This window comes from Bombina bombina, chromosome 5, assembly GCF_027579735.1.
Source record: "Bombina bombina isolate aBomBom1 chromosome 5, aBomBom1.pri, whole genome shotgun sequence".
NCBI lineage: Eukaryota > Metazoa > Chordata > Amphibia > Anura > Bombinatoridae > Bombina > Bombina bombina.
This window is the reverse complement of record NC_069503.1, coordinates 884,775,213-884,791,603: the sequence shown is the minus strand read 5'-3', so window position 1 is coordinate 884,791,603 and position 16,391 is coordinate 884,775,213. Positions and strand designations below refer to the sequence as shown.

Genomic DNA, 16,391 nt, shown 5'->3' with positions numbered 1-16,391 from the left:
TATGCAAATATTCCTCCTTAACGTCGGTCGAATGACTGGGGTAGGCGGAGCCTAGGAGGGATCATGTGACCAGCTTTGCTGGGCTCTTTGCCATTTCCTGTTGGGGAAGAGAATATCCCACAAGTAAGGATGACGCCGTGGACCGGACACACCGTTGGAGAAAGAAATTTATCAGGTAAACATAAATTCTGTTTTTGAGGCGCCAAGTACATCAGGGAGGCCCTTACAAATCACTTTGCAAGACATGGCTACTGTTATGACAGAAGTATTATCTAAATTGACAGAATTAAGAGGCAAGCGTGATAGCTCTGGGTTAAGGACAGAGCGCGCTGATGATGTGAGAGCCATGTCCGATACTGCGTCACAATTTTCAGAACATGAAGACGGAGAGCTTCATTCTGTGGGTGACGGATCTGATCCAGGGAGACTGGATTCAGAGATTTCTAATTTTAAATTTAAGCTTGAGAACCTCCGCATATTGCTAGGGGAGGTATTAGCGGCTCTGAATGATTGTAACACGGTTGCAATTCCAGAAAAATTATGTAGGTTGGATAGATACTACGCGGTACCGGTGTGTACTGACGTGTTTCCTATACCTAAAAGGCTTACAGAGATTATTAGCAAGGAGTGGGATAGACCCGGTGTGCCTTTTTCCCCTCCTCCCATATTTAGGAAAATGTTTCCTATAGACCCCACCACACGAGACTTATGGCAGACGGTCCCTAAGGTGGAGGGAGCGGTTTCTACTTTAACTAAGCGTACCACTATCCCGGTGGAGGATAGTTGTGCTTTTTCAGATCCAATGGATAAAAAATTAGAAGGTTACCTTAAGAAAATGTTTGTTCAACAAGGTTTTATCTTACAGCCCCTTGCATGCATTGCGCCTGTCACTGCTGCGGCGGCATTCTGGTTCGAGTCTCTGGAAGAGGCCATTCGCACAGCTCCATTGGATGAAATTATGAACAAGATTAAAGCACTTAAAGTAGCAAACGCATTTGTTTCTGATGCCGTCGTACATTTAACCAAACTTACGGCTAAGAACTCCGGATGTGCCATCCAAGCGCACAGAGCGCTATGGCTTAAATCCTGGTCAGCTGACGTGACTTCTAAATCTAAATTGCTTAATATTCCTTTCAAAGGGCAGACCTTATTCGGGCCCGGCTTGAAAGAAATTATCGCTGACATTACGGGAGGTAAGGGCCATGCTCTACCTCAGGACAGGGCCAAATCAAAGGCCAAACAGTCTAATTTTCGTGCCTTTCGTATCCTCAAGGCAGGAGCAGCATCAACTTCCTCCGCTCCAAAACAGGAAGGAGCTGTTGCTCGTTACAGACAGGGCTGGAAAACTAACCAGTCCTGGAACAAGGGCAAGCAGGCCAGAAAACCTGCTGCTGCGCCTAAGACAGCATGAAGCGAGGGCCCCCTATCCGGAAACGGATCTAGTGGGGGGCAGACTATCTCTCTTCGCCAGGCTTGGGCAAGAGATGTCCAGGATCCCTGGGCGTTGGAGATCATATCTCAGGGATATCTTCTGGACTTCAAAGCTTCTCCTCCACAAGGGAGATTTCATCTTTCAAGGTTATCAGCAAACCAAATAAAGAAAGAGGCGTTTCTACGCTGTGTACAAGACCTCTTACTAATGGGGGTAATCCACCCGGTTCCGCGAACGGAACACGGGCAGGGATTCTATTCAAATCTGTTTGTGGTTCCCAAGAAAGAGGGAACCTTCAGACCAATTTTGGACTTAAGATCCTAAACAAATTCCTAAGAGTTCCATCATTCAAAATGGAAACTATTCGAACCATCCTACCCATGATCCAAGAGGGTCAGTACATGACCACTGTGGACTTAAAGGATGCCTACCTTCACATACCGATTCACAAGGATCATTATCGGTACCTAAGATTTGCCTTCCTAGACAGGCATTACCAGTTTGTAGCTCTTCCCTTCGGGTTAGCTACGGCTCCAAGAATCTTTACAAAGGTTCTGGGCTCACTTCTGGCGGTACTAAGACCGCGAGGCATAGCGGTGGCTCCGTACCTAGACGACATCCTGATACAAGCGTCAAGTTTTCAAACTGCCAAGTCTCATACAGAGATAGTTCTCGCATTTCTGAGATCGCATGGGTGGAAGGTGAACGTGGAAAAGAGTTCTCCATTACCACTCACAAGGGCTCCCTTCCTAGGGACTCTTATAGATTCTGTAGAGATGAAAATTTACCTGACGGAGGCCAGGTTATCGAAACTTCTAAATGCTTGCCGTGCCCTTCATTCCATTCCACACCCGTCAGTAGCTCAGTGCATGGAAGTAATCGGCTTAATGGTAGCGGCAATGGACATAGTACCATTTGCGCGACTGCATGTCAGACCGCTGCAATTGTGCATGCTAAGTCAGTGGAATGGGGATTATTCAGATTTGTCCCCTCTACTAAATCTGGATCAAGAGACCAGAGATTCTCTTCTATGGTGGCTTTCTCGGCCCCACCTGTCCAAGGGGATGACCTTTCGCAGGCCAGATTGGACGATTGTAACAACAGACGCCAGCCTTCTAGGTTGGGGCGCAGTCTGGAATTCCCTGAAGGCTCAGGGATCATGGACTCAGGAGGAGAAACTCCTCCCAATAAATATTCTGGAGTTAAGAGCGATATTCAATGCTCTTCTAGCTTGGCCTCAGTTAGCAACTCTGAGGTTCATCAGATTTCAGTCGGACAACATCACGACTGTGGCTTACATCAATCATCAAGGGGGAACCAGGAGTTCCCTAGCGATGTTGGAAGTCTCAAAGATAATTCGCTGGGCAGAGTCTCACTCTTGCCACCTGTCAGCAATCTACATCCCAGGCGTGGAGAACTGGGAGGCGGATTTTCTAAGTCGCCAGACTTTTCATCCGGGGGAGTGGGAACTTCATCCGGAGGTCTTCGCTCAACTGATTCATCGTTGGGGCGAACCAGATCTGGATCTCATGGCGTCTCGCCAGAACGCCAAGCTTCCTCATTATGGATCCAGGTCCAGGGACCCGGGAGTGGCGCTGATAGATGCTCTAGCAGCCCCTTGGTTTTTCCAGATGGCTTATGTATTTCCACTGTTTCCGCTGCTGCCTCGACTGATTGCCAAGATCAAACAGGAGAGAGCATCAGTGATTCTGATAGCGCCTGCGTGGCCACGCAGGACCTGGTATGCAGACCTAGTGGACATGTCGTCCTGTCCACCATGGTCTCTGCCTCTGAGGCAGGACCTTCTAATTCAGGGTCCTTTCAACCATCCAAATCTAATTTCTCTGAGGCTGACTGCATGGAGATTGAACGCTTGATTCTATCAAAGCGTGGCTTCTCGGAGTCGGTTATTGATACCCTAATACAGGCTAGGAAATCTGTTACCAGAAGAATTTACCATAAGATATGGTGTAAATATTTGTATTGGTGCGAATCCAAGAGTTACTCATGGAGTAAGGTTAGGATTCCTAGGATATTGTCTTTTCTACAAGAGGGTTTAGAAAAGGGCTTATCCGCTAGTTCGTTAAAAGGACAGATTTCTGCTCTGTCTATTCTTCTACACAAGCGTCTGGCAGAAATTCCAGACGTTCAGGCTTTGGCTAGGATTAAGCCTGTGTTTAAGACTGTTGCTCCGCCGTGGAGCTTAAACTTAGTTCTTAATGTCCTGCAAGGCGTTCCATTTGAACCCCTTCATTCCATTGATATTAAGCTGTTATCTTGGAAAGTTCTGTTTTTGATGGCTATTTCCTCGGCTCGAAGAGTCTCTGAGTTATCTGCCTTACATTGTGATTCTCCTTATCTGATTTTTCATTCAGACAAGGTAGTTCTGCGTACTAAACCTGGGTTCTTACCTAAGGTAGTTTCTAACAGGAATATCAATCAAGAGATTGTTGTTCCATCATTGTGTCCTAACCCTTCTTCAAAGAAGGAACGACTTTTGCATAATCTGGACGTAGTCCGTGCCCTGAAGTTCTATTTGCAGGCAACTAAAGATTTTCGTCAAACTTCTTCCCTGTTTGTCGTTTACTCTGGACAGAGGAGAGGTCAAAAGGCTTCGGCCACCTCTCTCTCTTTTTGGCTTTGTAGCATAATACGTTTAGCCTATGAGACTGCTGGACAGCAGCCTCCTGAAAGAATTACAGCTCATTCTACTAGAGCTGTGGCTTCCACCTGGGCCTTTAAAAATGAGGCTTCTGTTGAACAGATTTGCAAGGCTGCGACTTGGTCTTCACTTCACACTTTTTCAAAGTTTTACAAATTTGACACTTTTGCTTCTTCGGAGGCTATTTTTGGGAGAAAGGTACTTCAGGCAGTGGTTCCCTCCGTTTAAAGTTCCTGCCTTGTCCCTCCCTTCATCCGTGTACTTTAGCTTTGGTATTAGTATCCCATAAGTAATGGATGACCCGTGGACTGACTACACTTAACAAGAGAAAACAACATAATTTATGCTTACCTGATAAATTTATTTCTCTTGTAGTGTAGTCAGTCCACGGCCCGCCCTGTCTTTTAAGGCAGTTCAAATTTTTTAATTTAACTCCAGTCACCACTGCACCCTATGGTTTCTCCTTTCTCGTCTTGTTTCGGTCGAATGACTGGATATGACATGTGAGGGGAGGAGCTATATAGCAGATCTGCTTGGGTGATCCTCTTGCAACTTCCTGTTGGGGAAGAGATATAATCCCATAAGTAATGGATGACCCGTGGACTGACTACACTACAAGAGAAATAAATTTATCAGGTAAGCATAAATTATGTTTTTGAGAGCAGGACATGCAGCTGCATGTGTGTGGGTCTGAAAGTAGTTGAAAAGGTTCCTAGAAGGCTTCATTTGGTATCGTATACCCCCCTGGGTTTGGTAAAGTCGCAGCAAAGGCTGTAGCTGGGACTGTAGAGGGGTTAAAACTGTAAACGGCTCCGGTTTCGTAATTTTAAGGGTTAAAGGTCTGAAATTTGGGGTGCAATGCATTGAATGCTTTAAGACACTGTGGTGAGAATTTGGTTAAATTTGAACAATTCCTTCATAGTTTTTCACATATTCAGTAATAAAGTGTGCCCTGTTTAAAATTTAAAGAGACAGTAACGGTTTTGTTTTAAAACGGTTTTTGTACTTTATTGACAAGTTTAAGCCTGTTTAACATGTCTGTGCCTTCAGATAAACTATGTTCTGTATGTATGGAAGCCAATGTGACTCCCCCTTCAAAATTGTGTGATAATTGTGTCATAGCGTCCAAACAAAGTAAGGACAGTACTGCCACAGATAGTAAAGTTGCCCAAGATGATTCATCAGATGAAGGGAGTAGACATAGTTCTACATCATCTCCTTCTGTGTCTACACCAGTTTTGCCCACGCAGGAGACCCCTAGTAATTCTAGCGCGCCAATGCTTGTTACTATGCAACAATTGACGGCAGTAATGGATAACTCCATAGCAAGTGTTTTATCCAAAATGCCTGCATTTCAGAGAAAGTGCGATTGCTCTGTTTTAAACACTGTAGAGCAGGAGGGCGCTGATGATAATTGCTCTGTCATACCCTCACACCAATCTGAAATGGCCATGAGGGAGGTTTTGTCAGATGGGGAAATTTCTGATTCAGGTAGAATTTCTCAACAGGCAGAACCTGATGTTGTGACATTTAAATTTAAATTAGAGCATCTCCGCGCACTGCTTAAGGAGGTGCTATCTACTCTGGATGATTGTGACAACCTGGTCATTCCAGAAAAATTGTGCAAGATGGACAAGTTCCTAGAGGTTCCGGTGCACCCCAACGCTTTTCGTATACCCAAGCGGGTGGCGGACATAGTGAATAAGGAGTGGGAGAAGCCCGGCATACCTTTTGTCCCCCCTCCTATATTTAAGAAATTATTTCCTATGGTCGACCCCAGAAAGGACTTATGGCAGACAGTCCCTAAGGTCGAGGGGGCAGTTTCTGCACTAGCCAAGCGCACTACTATTCCTATTGAGGATAATTGTGCTTTCAAAGATCCTATGGATAAAAAATTGGAGGGTTTGCTTAAAAAGATTTTTGTACAGCAAGGTTACCTCCTGCAACCTATTTCGTGCATTATTCCTGTCACTACAGCAGCGTGGTTTTGGTTTGAGGAACTAGAAAAGTCGCTTAGTAGAGAAACTCCGTATGAGGAGGTTATGGACAGAATTCACGTACTTAAGTTAGCTAATTCCTTTATTTTAGATGCCGCTTTGCAGTTAGCTAGATTAGCGGCGAAAAATTCAGGGTTTGCAATTGTGGCGTGCAGAGCGCTCTGGCTAAAGTCTTGGTCAGCGGATGTATCTTCCAAGACAAAGTTGCTTAATATCCCTTTAAAGGGTAAAACCCTTTTTGGGCCAGAATTGAAAGAGATTATCTCAGACATCACTGGGGGTAAGGGCCATGCCCTCCCACAAGATAGGCCTTTCAAGCCCAAGAATAAGTCTAATTTTCGTTCTTTTCGCAATTTCAGGAACGGACCGGCCTCCAATTCTGCAGCCTCTAGACAAGAGGGTAATGCTTCACAAACCAAACCAGCTTGGAAACCGATGCAAGGCTGGAACAAGGGTAAGCAGGCCAAGAAGCCTGCTGCTGCTACCAAAACAGCATGAAGGAGTAGCCCCCGATCCGGGACCGGATCTAGTAGGGGGCAGACTCTCTCTCTTCGCTCAGGCTTGGGCAAGAGATGTTCAGGATCCCTGGGCACTAGAAATAGTTTCTCAGTGTTATCTTCTGGAATTCAAGGAACTACCCCCAAGGGGAAGGTTCCACATGTCTCACTTATCTTCAAACCAAATAAAGAGACAGGCATTCTTACATTGTGTAGAAGACCTGTTAAAAATAGGAGTGATACACCCAGTTCCAACTGTGGAACAAGGAATGGGGTTTTACTCAAATCTGTTTGTAGTTCCCAAAAAAGAGGGAACTTTCAGACCAATTCTGGATTTAAAGATCCTAAACAAATTTCTCAGAGTGCCATCGTTCAAAATGGAAACTATTCGAACGATTTTACCTACAATCCAGGAGGGTCAATTTATGACTACCGTGGATCTAAAGGATGCGTATCTACATATTCCTATCCACAAAGATCATCATCAGTTCCTTAGGTTCGCCTTTCTGGACAAACATTACCAGTTTGTGGCTCTCCCATTCGGGCTAGCCACTGCTCCAAGGATTTTCACAAAGGTACTCGGGTTCCTTCTAGCGGTTCTAAGACCAAGGGGCATTGCAGTGGCACCTTACTTGGACGACATTCTGATACAAGCGTCGTCTCTTTCAAAGGCAAAGGCTCACACAGACATCGTTCTGGCCTTTCTCAGATCTCACGGATGGAAAGTGAACATAGAAAAAAGTTCCCTGTCTCCGTCGACAAGAGTTCCTTTCTTGGGGACAATAATAGATTCTTTAGAAATGAAGATTTTCCTGACAGATGTCAGAAAGTCAAAGTTTCTAAACGCTTGTCAAGTTCTTCACTCTGTTCCACGACCTTCCATAGCTCAGTGCATGGAAGTAGTAGGGTTGATGGTTGCAGCAATGGACATAGTTCCATTTGCGCGAATTCATCCAAGACCATTACACCTGTGCATGCTGAAACAGTGGAATGGGGACTATACAGACTTGTCTCCAGTGATTCAAGTAGATCAGAAGACCAGAGACTCACTCCGTTGGTGGCTAACCCAGGATCACCTGTCCCAGGGAATGAGCTTCCGCAGACCAGAGTGGGTCATCGTCACGACCGACGCCAGTCTAGTGGGCTGGGGCGCGGTCTGGGACTCCCTGAAAGCTCAGGGGCTATGGTCTCGGGAAGAGTCTCTTCTCCCGATAAATATTCTGGAACTGAGAGCGATATTCAATACTCTCAGGGCTTGGCCTCAACTAGCAAAGGCCAGATTCATAAGATTCCAATCAGACAACATGACGACTGTTGCTTACATCAACCATCAGGGGGGAACAAGGAGTTCCCTGGCGATGAGAGAAGTGACGAAAATCATAAAATGGACGGAGGATCACTCCTGCCACCTATCTGTGATCCACATCCCAGGAGTGGAAAACTGGGAGGCGGATTATCTGAGTCGTCAGACATTCCATCCGGGGGAGTGGGAACTCCACCCGGAGATATTTGCCCAGTTGACTCAGTTATGGGGCATTCCAGACATGGATCTGATGGCGTCTCGTCAGAACTTCAAGGTTCCTTGCTACGGGTCCAGATCCAGGGATCCCAAGGCGACTCTAGTGGATGCATTAGTAGCGCCTTGGACCTTCAACCTAGCTTATGTGTTTCCACCGTTTCCTCTCATTCCCAGGCTGGTAGCCAGGATCAAGCAGGAGAGGGCCTCGGTGATCTTGATAGCTCCTGCGTGACCACGCAGGACTTGGTATGCAGACCTGGTGAATATGTCATCGGCTCCACCATGGAAGCTACCTTTGAGACAGGATCTTCTAGTACAAGGTCCATTCGAACATCCAAATCTAGTTTCCCTCCAGCTGACGGCTTGGAAATTGAACGCTTGATTTTATCTAAGCGTGGGTTTTCGGAATCTGTAATAGATACTCTGGTACAAGCCAGAAAACCTGTAACTAGAACAATTTACCATAAAATATGGAAAAGATATATCTGTTGGTGTGAATCCAAGGGATTCTCCTGGAGTAAGATCAAAATTCCTAGGATCCTTTCCTTTCTCCAAGAAGGTTTGGATAAGGGATTATCAGCGAGTTCTCTAAAGGGACAGATTTCTGCCTTATCTGTCTTGTTACACAAATGACTGGCAGCTGTGCCTGATGTTCAAGCTTTTGTTCAGGCTTTGGTCAGGATCAAGACTGTTTACAGACCTTTGACTCCTCCCTGGAGTCTGAATTTAGTTCTTTCAGTTCTTCAAGGGGTTCCGTTTGAACCTCTACATTCCATAGATATCAAGATGTTATCTTGGAAAGTTCTGTTTTTGGTTGCTATTTCTTCTGCTAGAAGAGTTTCTGAGTTATCTGCTTTGCAGTGTAATCCGCCCTATCTGTGTTCCATTCAGATAAGGTTGTTTTGCGTACTAAACCTGGTTTCCTTCCAAAAGTTGTTTCCAACAAGAATATTAACCAGGAAATAGTTGTTGCTTCTTTGTGTCCGAATCCAGTTTCAAAGAAGGAACGTTTGTTACACAATTTAGATGTAGTTCGTGCTTTAAAGTTCTATTTAGAAGCAAAAAAGGATTTCAGACAAACGTCTTCTCTGTTTGTCGTTTATTCTGGCAAGAGGAGAGTTCAAAAGGCTACTGCTACCTCTCTTTCCTTTTGGCTGAAAAGCATCATCCGATTGGCTTACGAGACTGCCGGACGGCAGCCTCCTGAACGCATCACAGCTCACTCTACTAGGGCTGTGGCTTCCACATGGGCCTTCAAGAACGAGGCTTCTGTTGATCCGATATGTAAGGCAGCGACTTGGTCTTCCCTGCACACTTTTGCCAAAATTCTACAAATTTGATACTTTTGCTTCTTCGGAGGCTATTTTTGGGAGAAAGGTTTTGCAAGCCGTGGTGCCTTCTGTTTAGGTAACCTGATTGGCTCCCTCCCTTCATCCGTGTCCTAAAGCTTTGGTATTGGTTCCCACAAGTTATGGATGACGCGTGGACCGGACACACCAATGTTGGAGAAAACAGAATTTATGCTTACCTGATAAATTACTTTCTCCAACGATGTGTCCGGTCCACGGCCCACCCTGGTTTTTTAATCGGGTTTGATGAATTTCTTTCTTTAACTACAGTCACCACGGCACCTTATGGTTTCTCCTGTTTTTTTTCTCCTGTCCGTCGGTCGAATGACTGGGGTGGGCGGAGCCTAGGAGGGACTATATGGACAGCTTTTGCTGTGCTCTTTGCCATTTCCTGTTGGGGAAGAGAATATTCCCACAAGTTATGGATGACGCCGTGGACCGGACACACCGTTGGAGAAAGTAATTTATCAGGTAAGCATACATTCTGTTTTTTTCAGTCATGTGACTGCTATTGAAAATCTTCTGAAAGCAAAGTGTACTAATTAAAATATCCAGTAGGTGGAGCTGTTTACTTGTTTTGCAGCAAAGTTATGCAACTTAACAGCCTGAAATTGATCTGAGTACACAGAGCAGACATTAGCTATCGAGCAACAAGTTTTAGCAGCCACTTCCCTATTATCTTCCTGTCCAGCAGCTTGAGGTGAGGGTGCCTAACTGCCTATTAATCACTTCAGATTGAAATGCATAGAATAGGTGCAGACCCAATATTATCTAACATACTAACAATGCAGAGAACTGATTGCAGAAAAATGCAAGTAAAAAACGTTTTTGTTTATTAAACTTAATTTGATGATGCAGTCTGTTGTGTAATTATTTTATTAGGTGATGTTTAGCAAATGTTTTTGTTCATTAAACTTAGTTTGATGATGATACAATATATATTATTAGGTTTATAATGCTGTTCTGTTTAGCATTTAAACTCTTCATTTCAAAGCTTTAAAAATAATGTATTAGGTGTAACTTATGACAATTTTGAGAGGAGCCTGGAACCTAACCCCCTCACTTCCCATTGACTTACATTATAAACTGGGTTTCAATTTACAATGGTTTCGATTTACAACCATTCCTCCTGGAGCCTAACCCCGGCGTAAACTGAGGGCTTCCTGTATATCTGTATATCAAAATTCACACACTAAAAGCTGCACTATTGTAGGCAATCTCCCAATATATCGTTTATTTATACTAAATTGAAGTATGTTACTTATCTCCAAATTATAATAAAAATCTGTTATGGGAGTGGTACTAGCATCAATACATTTTACAAAAAAGTTCTTGGATAAGATTCCAAAAGAAGCAATGCATATTACAGCACTCAGACTAATGTATAGAGTGCTGTAATATGCATCGCTTCTTTTGGAATCTTATCCAAAAAACTTTTTGTTAAATATATCTGTATCTATACCTTTTATATAATCATACACACATATATAGATTGTACTAAACTATCATCATATACTTGTAGAAATATGTATTTATGAATACATAGAATATATTCTGCTATGTGAAGAACATTGAAATGTGACTTCTATGAGGGAATACGTGAACACGCACAGGTATTCTAAATTTAGCTTTTTGTGCTTGTCGGGTTAGCAAGTGAGCAAAACAGTTTACTTTCAATTTATAACATGAGCGCAACCTGACGAGCGCAAAAAGCTTAATTCTAGTGCAATTAACTCAAGCGGAAGCGTTAATTTGCACTCCACTCATAATCTGGCCCTGTATTTTCTCATAGTTTGTTGGCACCACTATATGCTCTTTTTTAAAATGTGTGTATAACTTTTAATAGAATTAAGTATGTGTTTTTGTGCAATGCATGATTTTTTGTTTTTCTAGATGTAAAGTATTTTTTAACAGGATTATAATAGTTGGAATACATTATATTATAATGTTCACAACTTTATAAGATTTTTTTTAATATACCATTATTTTATTTGTATTACATAGATTCTGTGTTGTAGGAATCATAAATGATTTTACATTTACTTTCTCCTCGCTTTGGTATATGTCTCTTAAAAATAGTTGTTATTATTGCTATACAGGTATTCTTTAATTTTTAGTGTTATATGGATGAAGTCTTGAATACTTCATTTCACACTGTGCATTAACAATGGTACTATTAACTTCCTGTTGTGTTATGTGAGGAACAGTTATTCTTGACCTTAAAATTTGTTGTCACCAGACAATATGCCTTGTGCAGCACTTTAAATTTGATCTAGCATAACCATTTAAACTGTAATCTCAATGATTTTAAAGGGACATTTAAAGTTTTAATCCACATGGATGCATTTCAGTTCTGAATAGACATTTTTGTAATATAAATGTATTAGCAAAAATGCTTCTTATAAAAGCTATAGTTGTTTCAAAAGTGTATTTAAGTATGCACCATGCACAAGAAATTTAAACATAGCACTTACTTAAAGGGCCATGATACCCAAATGTTGAAACACTTGAAATTGATGCAGCATAGCTGTAAAAAGCTGTCAAGAAAATATCACCTGATCATCTCTATGTAAAAAGAAAGATATTTTACCCCAAAATGTCCGAAATATTCACATTCCATTGTAAAGTACTTTAAGCAGCAAATCAGTATGCCTGTCCCGGGACAGGCTAGGTAGTGAGCCTCATGCACATTTATGTTATTTCCCTATTAAGTTTAAGGAAGTTTACTATGAAATCTCATGAGATCACAGTAAAAGAGTTCACAACCTCAGCACTGCTGATGCTGATTGGTTGCTGTTCATTTCTTTTTTTTTTTTTCTTTTTTTTTTAATCTGCAGCTGGGCGGTAACTGAAAGATACATTTTTACACAGCAATTACTCTGGTGAGCTGAGGAAATTGTTAGGTAAAATATCTAACTTTTTTTTACATAGAGATGCTCAGGTGATGTTTTCCTGTCAGCTTTTTACAGTTATACTGCATCAATTTCATGTGATTTAGCATATGAGTATTATGTCCCTTTAAAGCCTAAGGTGCATCTGGTAATGACCCAATTTGTTAATTGTTGACATGATACAAGCCACACTTGCACTCTGAGTAGCTGCAGTATTTAAAATTAAATTGCTGGTGCTCAGAGAATGTCTAGCTATACTTCACGTGCACACGCAGAGAAAAATGTTAACACTAAAACAGTTATAACTTTTACTAGAAGCATTTTTGTCAATACATATATATTGTAAATATGTTTCTATTTAAACATATGTGCAGTTAAATTTTGACCACAATGTCCCTTTAAGTTATACAACCAACATGATAAATATGCTGTAAAATGTTTATGTTGCATACTAATTTGTCATTTTCTTTGAAACTCAGTATCTCTTTGTTTCTTTCACAGGATGCTTCCACTACAGCTTCACTGATGTTCTTCTAAAAAGAAGAAAGTTAAAGTTAATAATTAAAGTTTATTTTTTCTTAGCACTTTCTTCTGTAAATCTCTGATGTCTAACACATTTTTTTAAAATATCTCACCATGGGTGGAGCAGTGAGTGCTGGTGAAGATAATGATGATTTAATTGATAACCTTAAAGAAGCCCAATATATTCGCACTGAAAAAGTTGAACAAGCCTTTAGAGCAATTGATCGTGGGGAGTATTACCTGGAGGGATATAGGGACAATGCATACAAAGACTTGGCTTGGAAACATGGAAACATACACTTATCTGCTCCTTGCATCTATTCAGAAGTTATGGAAGCCCTCAAACTTCAACCTGGATTGTCTTTTCTTAATCTTGGAAGTGGAACAGGCTATTTAAGTACAATGGTGGGCTTAATATTAGGTAAAACTCTTTACCTTTTCTATTAATATATTGCACCATTTGATAAACCTAACTTGTGTATATTAATGTAACATTTTTGAACATTTTCATCTTGTAAAAAAAGATTTTATAAAGTACTAATTAAGTGCCAGATTACGAGTGGAGATTTTACAAGTGGAGCACTATTTAGCACTTTCGCTTGTGTGCTAACTGCGTGCGTCGGCTTGCACTCATATTACAAGTTGAAAGTAAAATGTTATCACCTGTGCGCTAACCAGAGGAGCGCAAAAAGCGCAATAACCTATTCCCTGTAGAAGTCAATGGAGCAAAAAAGTGGGAAAAAAAACATTCCAATGTTCTTCACATAGAATATGTTCTATTTATTCATAAATACATATTTCTACATATACCTGATGGTATTTTTGTACAATATATATCTATACATATACATATTGCATAACTATGATTTCTCCAACATTGGTGTGTCCGGTCCACGGCGTCATCCTTACTTGTGGGATATTCTCTTCCCCAACAGGAAATGGCAAAGAGTCCCAGCAAAGCTGGTCACATGATCCCTCCTAGGCTCCGCCCACCCCAGTCATTCTCTTTGCCGTTGCACAGGCAACATCTCCACGGAGATGGTTAAGAGTTTTTTGGTGTTTAAATGTAGTTTTATTCTTCTATCAAGTGTTTGTTATTTTAAAATAGTGCTGGTATGTACTATTTACTCTGAAACAGAAAAGGATGAAGATTTCTGTTTGTAAGAGGAAGATGATTTTAGCAGACAGTAACTAAAATCGATTGCTGTTTCCACACAGGACTGTTGAGATGAAGTAACTTCAGTTGGGGGAAACAGTTAGCAGACTTTTCTGCTTAAGGTATGACTAGACATATTTCTAACAAGACCATGTAATGCTGGAAGGCTGTCATTTCCCCTCATGGGGACCGGTAAGCCATTTTCTTAGTTAAACATAAAAGAATAAAGGGTTTCAAAAAGGGCTTAAAAACTGGTAGACATTTTTCTGGGCTAAAACGATTGCTTTACTAGGCATATTATGCAGATTCTAACTAATTATTGGTATTATAATCTTGGGGAACGTTTAGAAAAACGGCAGGCACTGTGTTGGACACCTTTTTCAGATGGGGGCCTTTCTAGTTATAGACAGAGCCTCATTTTCGCGCCATTAATGCGCAGTTGTTTTTGGAGAGCAAGGCATGCAGATGCATGTGTCAGGAGCTAAGAATCACTGAAAAAGCTTATAGAAGGCGTCATTTGGTATCGTATTCCCCTCTGGGCTTGGTTGGGTCTCAGCAAAGCATATTGCTGGGACTGTATAGGGGTTAAATGTAAAAACGGCTCCGGTTCCGTTAATTTAAGGGTTAAAGCTCTGAAATTTGGTGTGCAATACTTTTAATGCTTTAAGACACTGTGGTGAAATTTTGGTGAATTTTGAACAATTCCTTCATACTTTTTCACATATTCAGTAATAAAGTGTTTTCAGTTTGAAATTTAAAGTGACAGTAACGGTTTTATTTTAAAACGTTTTTTGTGCTTTGTTGACAAGTTTAAGCCTGTTTAACATGTCTGTACCATCAGATAAGCTATGTTCTATATGTATGAAAGCCAATGTGTCTCCCCATTTAAATTTATGTGATAATTGTGCCATAGTGTCCAAACAAAGTAAGGACAGTAATGCCACAGATAATGATATTGCCCAAGATGATTCCTCAAATGAGGGGAGTAAACATGATACTACATCATCCCCTACTGTGTCTACACCAGTTATGCCCACACAGGAGGCCCCTAGTACATCTAGTGCGCCAATACTTATTACCATGCAACAATTAACGGCTGTAACTCCATAGCAAATCTTTTATCCAAAATGCCTACTTATCAGAGAAAGCGCGATTGCTCTGTTTTAAACACTGAAGAGCAAGAGGACGCTGATGATAACTGTTCTGACATACCCACACACCAATCTCAAGGGGCCGTGAGGGAGGTTTTGTCTGATGGAGAAATTTCAGATTCAGGAAAAATTTCTCATCAAGCTGAACCTGATGTTGTGACATTTAAATTTAAATTAGAACATCTCCGCGCACTGCTTAAGGAGGTGTTATCTACTCTGGATGATTGTGACAATTTGGTCATTCCAGAGAAATTATGTAAGATGGACAAGTTCCTAGAGGTTCCGGTGCCCCCCGACGCTTTTCCTATACCCAAGCGGGTGGCGGACATAGTAAATAAAGAGTGGGAAAGGCCCGGCATACCTTTTGTTCCCCCCCCTATATTTAAGAAATTATTTCCTATAGTCGACCCCAGAAAGGACTTATGGCAGACAGTCCCCAAGGTCGAGGGGGCGGTTTCTACTCTAAACAAACGCACTACTATTCCTATCGAAGATAGTTGTGCTTTCAAAGATCCTATGGATAAGAAATTAGAGGGTTTGCTTAAAAAGATTTTTGTACAGCAAGGTTACCTTCTACAACCAATTTCATGCATTGTTCCTGTCACTACGGCAGTGTGTTTCTGGTTCGAGGAACTAGAAAAATCGCTCAGTAAAGAATCTTCGTATGAGGAGGTTATGGACAGAGTTCAAGCACTTAAATTGGCTAACTCTTTTGTTTTAGATGCCGCTTTGCAATTAGCTAGATTAGCGGCGAAAAATTCATGGTTTGCTATCGTGGCGCGCAGAGCGCTTTGGCTAAAGTCTTGGTCAGCGGATGTGTCTTCCAAGACAAAATTGCTTAACATTCCTTTCAAAGGTAAAACATTATTTGGACCTGATTTGAAAGAGATTATTTCAGACATCACTGGGGGAAAGGGCCACGCCCTCCCACAGGATAGGTCTTTTAAGGCTAAAAATAAGCCTAATTTCCGTCCCTTTCGCAGCAAGAGGGTAATACTTCACAACCCAAACCAGCCTGGAAACCAATGCAAGGCTGGAACAAGGGTAAGCAGGCCAAGAAGCCTACCACTGCTACCAAAACAGCATGAAGGGATAGCCCCCGATCCGGGACCGGATCTAGTGGTGGGCAGACTTTCTCTCTTTGCTCAGGCTTGGGCAAGAGATGTTCAGGATCCTTGGGCGCTAGAAATAGTTTCTCAAGGTTATCTCCTGGAA

The 16,391-nt window shown here is 41.9% G+C and overlaps 1 protein-coding gene across 1 annotated transcript in view; it reads left to right on the top strand.

The window, feature by feature from the left end:
• Positions 1-16,391, top strand: part of PCMTD1 (protein-L-isoaspartate (D-aspartate) O-methyltransferase domain containing 1) — a 293,038-nt gene that overhangs the window by 76,342 nt on the left and 200,305 nt on the right. Inside the window, exon 2 of the mRNA XM_053715034.1 lies at positions 12,849-13,290. Coding sequence (XP_053571009.1) covers positions 12,984-13,290 — 307 coding nt within the window. The 5' untranslated portion in view covers positions 12,849-12,983. The remainder of the gene's footprint in view (positions 1-12,848; positions 13,291-16,391) is intronic.